This window comes from Littorina saxatilis, linkage group LG17 (assembly GCF_037325665.1).
Source record: "Littorina saxatilis isolate snail1 linkage group LG17, US_GU_Lsax_2.0, whole genome shotgun sequence".
Taxonomy (NCBI): domain Eukaryota; kingdom Metazoa; phylum Mollusca; class Gastropoda; order Littorinimorpha; family Littorinidae; genus Littorina; species Littorina saxatilis.
Genome location: NC_090261.1, coordinates 14,400,329 through 14,413,026, shown reverse-complemented (window position 1 = coordinate 14,413,026; position 12,698 = coordinate 14,400,329). Strand labels below are relative to the sequence as shown.

The 12,698-nt window shown below is 40.3% G+C and overlaps 1 protein-coding gene across 2 annotated transcripts in view; it reads right to left on the bottom strand.

Moving 5' to 3' along the window:
* Nucleotides 1-12,498, bottom strand: part of LOC138952403 (estrogen-related receptor gamma-like) — a 52,545-nt gene extending 40,047 nt beyond the window's left edge. Inside the window, exon 1 of one of the 2 annotated variants that reach the window (XM_070324069.1) lies at nt 12,083-12,498. In XM_070324069.1, the coding sequence (XP_070180170.1) occupies nt 12,083-12,310 (228 nt within the window). In that variant the 5' untranslated portion in view covers nt 12,311-12,498. Of the gene's footprint in view, nt 1-8,179; nt 8,312-12,082 lie in introns of those variants that run through there. The other variant, XM_070324070.1, reaches the window with a different exon arrangement.
* Nucleotides 12,499-12,698: the final 200 nt, after the last annotated feature.

The following is a 12,698-nucleotide window of genomic DNA, read 5'->3' as shown; positions in this document are numbered from 1 at the left end:
TATCGATACACCTATATTTTTAAAACTTATTGCTCAACAGCCAACTACAGTCTATTGGGTGACCGCTGTCCAAGTTAGTCAGCGGGGCAAAGATATTATTGCTAGGCTATGGTCAGAGGAAACTTTCAGATCACTGAACCCACAAACTGAACAACACAAAAAGCACACACCGGCGGCAGTGACCACACAAAACGATGTCAAACACAAGCGAGCTGTCACCGACGAACGCTTCTAACGCAGCAGTCTATATTCACACTCACACTCGCTGAACCGTCTGCCTAATTGGCAGAGAAAATGATCAGTCAGTGACGGGAACAGTACGAAGAAAGAAGGGACGTGTTTCGCTATGAAACCATGTTGACAACGTGCACCTTTCACACTGAACTGGGCAAGCCACAAGTGTTTGTCTCACGACACCATCCGGCGTATTTCCTGATCAGCAATCCGTGTCCCGCGCGCTATTTCGCAATAGCCAGTGAATTTTCAACACACAAGCTGTCTGTCTCTCCGTGTCCGTGTTGCACGCACGAGTGTCCGGACTGCCAAGTCAACTGCCTCTCACCAACATTCCCAAGAACAAACTCAACTTTTCGTACGCTTTAAAGCAACAATAAAATCAGGCCTGAATGTTCTGCGACTGAAAAGAAAATCGAGGACAATTCCTGCCGATCAGATTCCAGAACCGAGCGGTCTCGTTACGAAATGAGCACTGGAACCCTGCAACAGCTCTCAACACTCCTGCCCTGCCTGGTGCCCCCCAAGCCTTCGTGGGGCAAAAATATTGACGTTTCTCTTGCGCTCGGCTAGCCTGTCACGACTCTCAGTTCACATGTGGCATGCTGTCATTCCTTCCCACAAGTTTTGAACCACCGACACACAAAAAAGCCTCAACACAGGATTTCATCACTACCTGCCTAGGCCTGTGACACGTGCTCCCGTAATCAAATTCAAAGAGACATTAATATCACGCCGCGGAAAGAGTACAAAACGCTTGAGACACCAAACAACACCTGCTGCCGCTGCAGTTTTATACAAATACTTACACTACACCGTCAGACGGAAAGCCCGTTCTTTCTTTTTTGCTCAAAAGATTACGCGTGTTTGATGGGCCTTGCTTACCACTCGAGTGACAAGTTATTATGTACACTTCGGTACCGATTTTAACGTCTCTACTAAACAGCATGCGACTTGCACTCAATGGGCCGGGGGAACAATCAGTCAGTCCCGCTGTGTGTGACGTTTTAGCGGTACATTCTGACCTGCCAGCACAACCAGCCAACTGGACTTTGCACAAACCGCTGATATTCTCAAGATAGTCGGGAGAAGTAGGACGGGAAAAGTGATACGGAGTCGGGGAGTTGACAAATCTGGGTCGGAAAAAGAGTCGCAACACTTGAGAATAAAATAATGGCGCATGATCGATGTTGGTGGAATATAATAAGTGTAGTGCTTGTGCAGTGACCGAAACAGGGGCAGATGAGAGTCACGGTCAGATTAACTTGTACTGACCGCTGACCTTGCCACTGTCACTAACGTCTTGGTGAAATATGCCGAGTTGGTTGTATAGGTGGGACACTGACATGACATGCCGTTATAGTCAAGCGCCTGTGTCACAAAAGGGTCCTTGAACTTCGGAGTGTTGCTTTTATTGCGGGTTTTGACAAATGTAGTTCCCCGAGCAGTTAGTCAGAGGCTTTCACGACAAACAAGCCAACACAAATGCGTTCACACTTTCTTTCTTTCTTTCTTTATTTGGTGTTTAACGTCGTTTTCAACCACGAAGGTTATATCGCGACGGGGAAAGGGGGGAGAGGGTATAGAGCCACTTGTCAATTGTTTCTTGTTCACAAAAGCACTGATCAAAAATTTGCTCCAGGGGCTTGCAACGTAGTAGGCCCTACAATATATTACCTTACTGGGAGAATGCAAGTTTCCAGTGCAAAGGACTTAACATTTCTTACATACTGCTTGACTAAAATATTTACAAAAATTGACTTCTATACAAGAAACACGTAACAAGGGTAAAAGGAGAAACAGAATCCGTTAGTCGCCCCTTACGACATGCTGGGGAGCATCGGGTAAATTCTTCCCCCTAACCCGCGGGGGGTTGCGTTCACACGAGCGAAGGAGTTTGACACGAAGAGGCCGTGTGATATTACCTAGGTGTAGTGTTTCGGCGACTCGGAAAATTGCACCGAAGGCCTTGAACAAGTTTGTTTGTTTGTTTGCTTAACGCCCAGTCCACCACGAAGGGTGATATCAGGGCGGTGCTGCTTTGACATTTAACGTGCGCCACACACAAGACAGAAGTCGCAGCACAGGCTCCATGTCTCACCCAGTCACATTATTCTGACACCGGACCAACCAGTCCTAGCACTAACCCCATAATGCCAGACGCCAGGCGGAGCAGCCACTAGATTGCCAATTTTAAAGTCTTAGGTATGACCCGGCCGGGGTTCGAACCCACGACCTCCCGCTCATTGGGCGGACCCTTGAACAAGTTCAAAGCCAAGTATCACGGATAGGCCTAAGCCAAACAGATGAATCAAACCACAAAAGGAATGCTTCCATGACATGAATGATATGACAAATCCCCCTTTTTTACCCACTGCCCGCGAAATTGACTCGTATTCAAAAGAGAAATTAGGCCGCTAGTGATACAGAAAAAAAAACAATAGATAAAAAAAAAAATCATCGCTCAACCCACTGGCCTTAAAACAGTAATCGAAAACGCGGTAGAAGTACTCGAGGTCAAGAAGTATTAACTCCTCGAACGATAAAAACCATAGTATGACTCTGTCTTCGACGATTTCAAACTAGTATATTTTGGTATAGCGATAAAATGTCTTTTTCATCTCCACGAACATCTTGTACTGAAGGGGTAGGCGCAGCTTTTTACTCGCTGCTGAACACTAAATGCACGTGGATGACAAACAATAAAATGTACTGCTTACGAACAACACAAACTCCAAACAATATCTGCCATGTCTCATCTACAACTCTTGAGTTTGAATAAACAAGTTTCATTGTGCTTTTCAACGTTTTGGGGGCTAGTCGCGCCTCATAAACAGCGGGGACTGCTCTACAAATCCTGGTACATTTTGCAGCGCAGAAGGATACGCTAGGTGGTTGTGTAAGATAGCAAAAGTACAGAGTTAACCATCCTTAAAACATGGACAGTCAACAACCAGGCCGTGAAGAAATTAGGTTTTACAAAATAAATAAAAAGAAAGAATCCCTGCTTCAATGCAATGCAAAGTATAGGAGGGGTATTTGATTCCGGTATCACATCTCTCTCTCTCTCTCTCTCTTTTTTTCTCTCTCTCTTTTTCTCTCTCTCTCTTTCTCTCTCTCTCTCTCTCTCTCTCTCTCTCTGAGTCTCTTACACACACACACACACACACACACACACACACACACACACACACACACTATTACACACAAACACACAACACACACGTTAACGATCGAAATACTAGAAGCCACAAGGTATCCATTTACATAGAAATCCGAGTACATGATTGTATCGACTTACAAAAACCACGCACCACTTTAAGTTTACCTTCCATACCTATACATTTACTTTCTTGCACTGAAATTGTGAACTTGTCCACAATTACAATAAAGAAAACGGTCAAGGCTAACGCAGAAAACTAACTATTGTTAGTCTAAATGCTAATCACAACGAGTCCATCTCTATCTGCGTTTCTTTGTCGCGTCACTGACTTTCATCCACCCTATTTCTCTCTCGAGTCTCTCCTTTGAAAATCAAATTTTCGAGATCAACTTTTCTCTCCCTACTTTGGTAATAATTTAAAAATAAGTCTTTCTTGTCTCTGTCTGTCTCTCTCATACAGACTTCGACCCCCCCCCCCCCCCCCTCTCTCTCTCTCTCTCTCTTTCTCTATCTCCGCTTTATCCCCCAAACCCCCATCTCCCCCACCCGGGCCACCGGTCAACTCACCATGCGCTTCACATATGATCACCGACTTTTGCGAAGGGCCCATGCAATTTATCTTGCTACTTTCAACATACTCTCGAGTCGTAAGCGAACTGTGTCAACGGGTTTTCACCACAAGCAGGGAAGGCAAACAGCTGGTCGCTTGTTCTTACAGTGCGGTTGTCCTCAAGCTATTTCGTCATTTTCGAATCCTACCTCTTATCACATGTATTGGTTAATTACAAGTACTCGGCGGCGTAAAAAAAACAACACAAAAAACACACACAAACGTAAACTGTAATTAATATTACATCATATTTTTCTGAGATATGACTGCAGAATGAAAAGTATAGTTGTCCTATTAGGTTTATAGTATAAGTACTCTGTTTTCGAAGTTTCATAACACATCGTGATTCTCCTGAAACGTGACTGCAGAAAGGCACGTACTATTTTCAACAATGTAAATTACTTCTTGTTTTTAAATATCCCCAAGAGATTCATGCCAACAGGAAACAAAACGTTCAAAGTCCTTCAAACACAATACGTACGAATGTTTTAAACTTCATCCTAAAAATGTGGCTTTTTGTGTAACAAATCAAAAATCACAACAATCCACTCATCAAACCAGCTCCGGCTTAGTGAATACCAAACAGAAATTCGATTATTGTGAGAATAGCTAACGAAAAAAACGATAAAATAAATAAAAAGCTTCACAACTGTACAACACAGAGGCTGAAAACCAAAAAGATTTCAACACACTTGTATAACAAGCACATGGAATAAATTACATACTAGGCGGAAAAAATGAGATGACTCTAGTGATAGTAGGCGACTCCTAGCCAGGTGGTGACAAGATGTTGGCAACATACTACGCTTTCATAGTTAAGAGTAGCTAAATCTACAACCATTAATATAAATCACGGCCCGACTTCCTCGTCCTGCTGTATTATACTCCTAATGAGAGCCCACTCCTCATCCCCCCTCCCCACCCCCTTTCCTTTGCTGGAGAATCAGGCCCGCATTTCCTGCTTCGTCCCTTAGGACTTTAATTTTTAGAAAGTATCCACCGCCACCCCACCTCCCCTCTCTCTCAACATGGCCTCGCCTTTTTGTGCTTTTCGTGAACCAAATTAATCAGTTTGCGGAAACACTGAGGTAAAAAAAATAAAACAAAGAACACATTTATCAAGAAAAGAAAATGAGTCCGAAAAAAGGAAAGAAAAGAACTACAGTATAAGTGTGTAACAAGAAACCAGGGCTTGGATGGGGGGGAGGGGGGGGGGAGGTGACAGCTGAATGGAAGAGATTGAATGGCTCACGCATACAAATCTGAGAGAGAGAGAGAGAGAGAGAGAGAGACTGACAAGACAGCCAGCCAGAGAGACAAGAGCGAGCGAGAACAATATAATGGCTATGTTACAGTAACCTACACATCTCAGAGAGAGAAACAGACAGACAAAGATAGATAGACTCCGAGACAGAGAGGTTGGCGTGAAAGACAGAAGTAGTGATCAGACGTACACACACACACATACACGTCATACGGTGTATCGATCTGTTCATGCCGACACTCAGTGTCGGCTCCCCTTGCCAGCTAGCTCTCAAATCGCTGACATGGCGCTTACCCACTACCATTTCTCTTCTGCAGTGATACTCAGCCCTGACATAAATAATTCACTCTAGACAACACAAGCCAGCACCGGAAATCATGCTGACAAAACAGCTCTGCTTAATTCAAGCAATACCATAAGCTGACTTTACTGGATGATGGTTCGATCTGGTGATCTCTTTGTAATCCTAAAACTGGTGTATAATCATGAGTTGACTTCATTCAGAGCTAACCTCACTGCAGTGGTTCAAAGATGTTGGGTGAATCACAACTACACCAATGTAATTCAGCAATGCACTTATACAGTTTTGTTTTCAATTTCTAAAGCGGTGGAAGAAATGGGTGGGGGGCAAAATCCTAATACAAAATACGGTATATAATGATATGAGTGGAACAAAATACTAATGGGCAATGTGTGTAAACATGTATGTGTGCACTCCTCTTCTTCGCATAGGCCAGTCACCAGTATGTCTATTTGATTAGTAGTATAATGTTCTGAGTCTAAACTCTTTCTCCCTGCCTCCCAAACCTCCTTGAAATCAGCTGAGAACTTACTACTTCACGTAACCTAATGCCATTTTGTGAAAATCCTACGCCTCTGCTGTACATGTACTGTACTTTCAGATTGTTAGATATCAGCTGAACGCTCACTACTACAACTCATATTAATCTTAGCTATCGATGTAGATTTTTCAGACTCTACAGTTTACAATATGGTCACAAGGAGTTAGCAGTATAACAACACAGACCTCCGCAAATCAGTGAAACCAGAAAAACCTGGCAGAAAGCCCAGCGTCTAGACAAACTAAAGAAACCTAAGTCCTTTGGGGCCTTTTCAGACACTAAGAGTGAGCAACAACCTAAAGAAACCTAAGTCCTTTGGGGCCTTTTCAGACACTAAGAGTGAGCAACAAACTAAAGAAACCTAAGTCCTTTGGGGCCTTTTCAGACACTAAGAGTGAGCAACAACCTAAAGAAACCTAAGTCCTTTGGGGCCTTTTCAGACACTAAGAGTGAGCAACAACCAGCGACTACTGGCTGTATTCACAGATGAACATATATCTCTGTAAAATTCAGAAAACCAACAAAGATAGATCTACAGATGTGTGCCTTGCAATTGCATGCCTTCAATTTTGAACAAAATCAACATAAATCAATTCATTGTTCAGACCTTAATTATGTCTAAAACAGAAAAAGACATCATAACAAGAAGCATGAGAAGTCTAAACCATGAACACCACTCTCAGTCTGCATGTTGAAATAATGTCATACATAATAAACTCTTCTCCTTTACATTTTCTTTTTTTCATTCAAATACAATAAAACATATACAGTGGAAGTTGCGAAGTAAAGATATAGACACAGGAAGAATATGAAGAATCATTAGAATGCATGAACATTCCTGATCACTAAAAGTAAAACACATGACAAAAGCATTGAAAATAAAATATAGCTAATCATTTACTGCCTCTTGTCTGATGTGTCTATCCTACAATAAGTACGTGTAAAGATTCTACAGGTTTCCATTTGATAACAAACAAAATGCATTCAATTAGTAACACTGATATTGATAATGGTATTCAAGTTGATTTTGAAAGTTTCACAATTCAAAGTCAAATTTGTTTGACAATTTTGTTCTAAACAATTTCTTCTGTTATTTTCAAAATTTTAGTTTTTGAAAATGAACTATTGATTCCTGACCAACATTTTTATCTACCTGTGATTAATAACAACAAAATGATAAATAATATGTTGAATTCTGGATTATTTATATATCCGCACCATTGAAGCAATGGCAATGCCACCACTTTTTTTTTATATTTCACACTTTCATGTGTCCTATTTTGCCTGTCTGATGATGTAATGATTTACCTATCACTAGGTAACTTTCAAAATAAGTCCACTAATCAAACAGTAACACTGCATATTGTCAAAACACAGAGTACGACAGCCCTTCTGCTTCTCATTAATTTGTAAATAATTGATAGCTGCCTCTCTGTGATTTAAAACACAGTGTTTACAAAAAATCAAGCCTTGGAATAAACGCTATCTCATGAATGAAAGCCCTGCTACCGTACTGATTATGCCACTGAATGACTGATACCAAACACTGGATAAGAAGTGCGAGGACATTTGCAACGCCAAAATCGGGTCAACGCTGTTCTGACCACTTTGATAAGAGAATCAAGGACGCTCACCCGGTAACATTCAACAACAGCCCTGTCACAAATGTTGGAATAATCGCGAGCAACGACTACATACACAAAATCTGGCACCGAAATCACGTAGAGTCTGCCATGTGGGTGCAGACGCTCAAGACCGGATTTTATCGGAGTTGCGTCCCTTCCCACCCCTTCCCAAAGCACATGAACAGTGTAGCATCACTCGTTAAAATACTTAATTGATCAATGGAAACATCTGTATATCCTCATTTTAAGCAATGCAGTGTAATTTATTTAAGTACGTGCTGACATGTTAAGTATCGTTCAAGTTGTATTCTAAGTGTGAGGCCTGAAATTCGCAAAACAAACGATTTGACAAAAAAATCGTCTGCCACGGAAGAATAAAATCTACGACCGGCACATCAGAGAAATAATAAATCCAAAGAAGAATGAAAAAAAATTACGAACCTCCATTTTAGCCGCTTGAGTATACTCAAATGGCACACTGGACGGATAATAATATTTCGAGGCACACGAGCTTCCATTCACCTGCATGGTCAAGCTTGATGTGAAGAAGACGAGTTCCTCACTGAAGAAGACTATTCCCCAATACGAAATTTTCATTGGTCCAAGCGAGACAAATCTCAGAAGCGAAGCATCCAATCAAAACTCACTCAACGGCCTTCACCTTGGGGAAAATGACAGCATGGAGAGAGTCGCCGCATTGAAATACTAATGAGGCTTCATGCTTCTGTGCGCACGAGGAAAAGCTTCAGGGCTTAAGACTGGAAAATGGATACTTCTTACCTGAGACGGGAGATGGATGACTGACGGCTGGATGTGTGACTTGAATCTCGAAAGACGGCCCTCTTTTCACAGTGAAATTCGTTACTCCCCTCCACAACACTCGAAGCGCACGCTGTCGCTGTCTCGCTCACTCCACGCGGTCTGTGCCGCGGCCAGTGATTGCATCAGGGGCAGGGGGGGTGTGCGAACTCACGAACCCACCATCGCTATGCGGTCAGAGACTGCAAGCGCGCGTGTTGCGCACGGTTTTTGTTTCTGGGTCAAGTTCAGTCTGAACCGTATCGATCATCATTTTCTCGTGTTCCTCTCGTGTAGATCGAACCTGTATGTCTTACTTCTTTCTTCCTCAAACGCTTTAAAATTAAATATCAACAAAGTCCTTGCAACTTAGAATATCAACCCACAGCTGGCCAGATCCTGATTGGTAGTGGTAGTGTGATCAAATTGATATATCCTCAGCAGTTCATCCATTCCATTCTAATCTTTTGCATATTACCATGATCAGGCGACAATAAAAACAAAAAACAATCTACCCTGTTTTAAGCCATCAACACAATTTTTTTCATTTTCAATAACAATTAAATGAAATAATGGGACATTAAGAATATAAATTATAATACACACCTATAAAGTTTGTTGTGGGGGGAGGGGGGTGTTACTATACATGTGCAAATACCAGACTGTTGACTTGTTTTTAGTAGGTGAGATGGTAGAGTGAGGGGTTTGGGTAGACTAAAACCACCCATATTATCAGTCTTTTCGAGAGGACAGCACGTTTCGACCTGCAGTCCGGACTGACGATCTAACAGCGAACGACAAGAAGAAGATCAGTCTTTTCAGCCCAAACTATGGAGCAAGGTACATAGCTTACTAGTCCGAGGCACCAAGTTTTTGGTTATTGATTGATCTTTCTGAGCTGCTATATTAGTCTTCGAGATAATTGGTTGCAATTAAAACCAGCCATCCTTGTACACTGGTTTGAACTGTTAAACTTAATTGTGTTTTACTCACTTTAGTTGCAATTTAATTGTTGCGTAAGTAAATATACAATACATAGATCTATATATAGATATAATATGGTAAATAGAACGATAACAAGCAGAAATAAATTTGTTATGATTATACTATAGAGTATTTAGTCATTTACACAGTTACGATCGTAGTTTGGCAGACAACATTTTACACTCAACACTTCACAGACAAAACTATATTTCACTATTACTTTTAAACAGGAAAAACAAAAACAAATTTAAAACAACTTTTGTGTCTGATTACCTAGCAAATCACATTGTGTCTTCTTCTCTTCTGTCCCCTTGTTGTGCCTCCCCCCCCCCCCCCCCCCCCCCCCATGTCTTGATAAGTTTTTGATTTAGCGCTATATAAATGTTCTTATTATTATTATTATTATGGAAAGGGGCAGGGTATGGAAGGGAGGGAGATAACCATGTGTGTATGTGAAGTGACTGCCAAGAACATGCACTGAATTAGGCCATGGGTCAGCTAGCTTCCCTTTTCTCATGCTTTATTTCACTATTCAGTAGAACCCCCTTTTAAGACTTCATCCTTTTTTAAGACTTGCTTTTTAAAAATAAAAACATGTTAATAGATTTTCTGTTCATGGCCTCTGTAACTTGTAAGTGTACCACCAATTTAAGACTCCTTCTTTTTTAAGATCTGATCAGGTGATGTTCTCAGATTTTTGGAGGTTTTAAAATGGGGGCTCCACAGTTATATATGATACCAGTCCTATCCGAGGCTTTGTAATGAAACCTGATGCACACATTTGCCACCACAGGAAAAGGAAGGTTTGGTACCAGATTCATATTCTTTTCTTTGATGTGGTTCTAGCAGCTTAGTTTCTACTGGCCATAACTGTTGATTCCAGTTTCCATCCACTGAAGTCTTTGTTTTAATTTTTATTATTATTATTTTTCATTGTTGCTCAGTTTACTGTCAGGAAAACAAAACGTCATCCAGTAATTCATTTTTAAGGCTTCTGTCACTGGCAATATGTGTACTATGCGGTGCAATATGGAAATGTTGCAGTCATATTATACTTGTATACTTGAAGCTTTGAACAATTTCAAAGGGCAGGTCGTTTGATCAGTATAATGATAAACATATCGATGGCAAACAGGTGTTTTGTACACGACAGAACGTTGTGCGGAAAGGCTTAATTTTTAACTAAAGGGCAAGATTCGTATGCTAGCTAACAGGGCCTGATACTATGGCAATCCGTTTGTAAAGAAATTACGTTTTTTCCTGTTGATCTAAATAATAAATTATTTAACTAAATAATTCATTATATAGCTAAATAATTCATTATTTAACTAAATAATTTATTATTTACACAAAAGTAAAAAGTGTGATTGTTGTAATTAAAGAAATCTTTTATTTACTAAACAATTCATTATTCAATAAAAAAAAATCCATTATTTACTATATAATGCATTATATACTATAGAATGCATTGTATACTATAGAATGCATTCTATACTATTTATAGAGAGGGAGAGAGTGAGAGAGAGAGAAAGAGAAACATAGAGAGACAGAGACACAGAGAGTAGTTTCGTAACGTTATAGAATGCATTCTATATTATAGAATGCATTCTATATTATAGAATGCATTCTATAGTATACAATGCATTCTATATTATAGAATGCATTCTATATTATAGAATGCATTCTATATTATAGAATGCATTCTATAGTATACAATGCATTCTATATTATAGAATGCATTCTATAGTATACAATGCATTCTATATTATAGAATGCATTCTATAGTATACAATGCATTCTATATTATAGAATGCGTTCTATATTATAGAATGCATTCTATATTATAGAATGCATTCTATAGTATACAATGCATTCTATATTATAGAATGCATTCTATATTATAGAATGCATTCTATATTATAGAATGCATTCTATATTATAGAATGCATTCTATATTATAGAATGCATTCTATATTATAGAATGCATTATATAGTAAATAATGGATTTTTTTTATTAAATAATGAATTGTTTAGTAAATAAAAGATTTCTTTAATTACAACAATCACACTTTTTACTTTTGTGTAAATAATGAATTATTTAGTTAAATAATGAATTATTTAGATCAACAGGAAAAAACGTAATTTCTTTACAAACGGATTGCCATATGATACAGTGGGGCTGAGGGAAATCAACACCTCTTGGTTGAAATCAATACCATTTCGGCCGGTCATGTGTCACTGTCTGTGTGTGTGTGTTCCAAGCAAGACAGTAAACGATAATTGGGGAAATGTGTGGGGTTGGGATATGAATGGGTGGAGGACAGGCAGTCCGTTCAGTACTTGTCGATTTTCCCCCATTCACAAATGAAGTAGGAATCAAAGGCTAGTGTTTGCAGATGAGAGCCAGCATTAAGCTTATCCACTAAGAGGTATATCAACGGTGCGAGTGTTTTGTTTACACAATACCACCTTGATCGCAGTTGTGTAACCATGCTTGCAAACACCGAACAGACCCCGAACATTTCTACCGAGACAGTCTTACCATGATAAAAACAATCTTACCATGAAAACCACTTGTCTCACGGACGTTCTCCCGATAGGGGAGAGGTCTCCGACTGCCTTCGTCAAGTCCGGGGGAAGATTGTCTTGTTTTGATTCTTCTTGTTTTGATTCTGACGCAGACTCAGCACAAACTGTTCCTGACCAATCTGTCTTCTCAGAATTCAAATCTTTGATGATGATTACAAACCTTTGGGCTTTGGAAAGGGTTGGGGTCGTCAACATAGGCATGAGTGTGTGTGTAATTTGGCATAAGCAAGATAGCCAGTCTTGGCGTACATGAATAACATGAAGGTGAATCCCGGCAGGCGTTCACTTCACTCTCAAGCTGTCTAAAAAACATTCCAGTCGTTCACTTTTGCGTGAAAATGAGATGAAACACACTCCAGAAAAATTGAAACAATCAAGAACGCGATGTCGTAAATCTATCTATTTGACGCTTCTTGTCTGTGACGTACGTATGACGTGTTTTACGTAAGAACACGAGCACCACATCCAGACTATGACGTAAAAACATGTCTCTCTCTCTCTCTCTCTCTCTCTCTCTCTCTCTCTCTCTCTCTCTCTCTCTCTCTCTCTCTCTCTCTCTCTCTCTCTCTCATCGGGTCACATTTGCCAT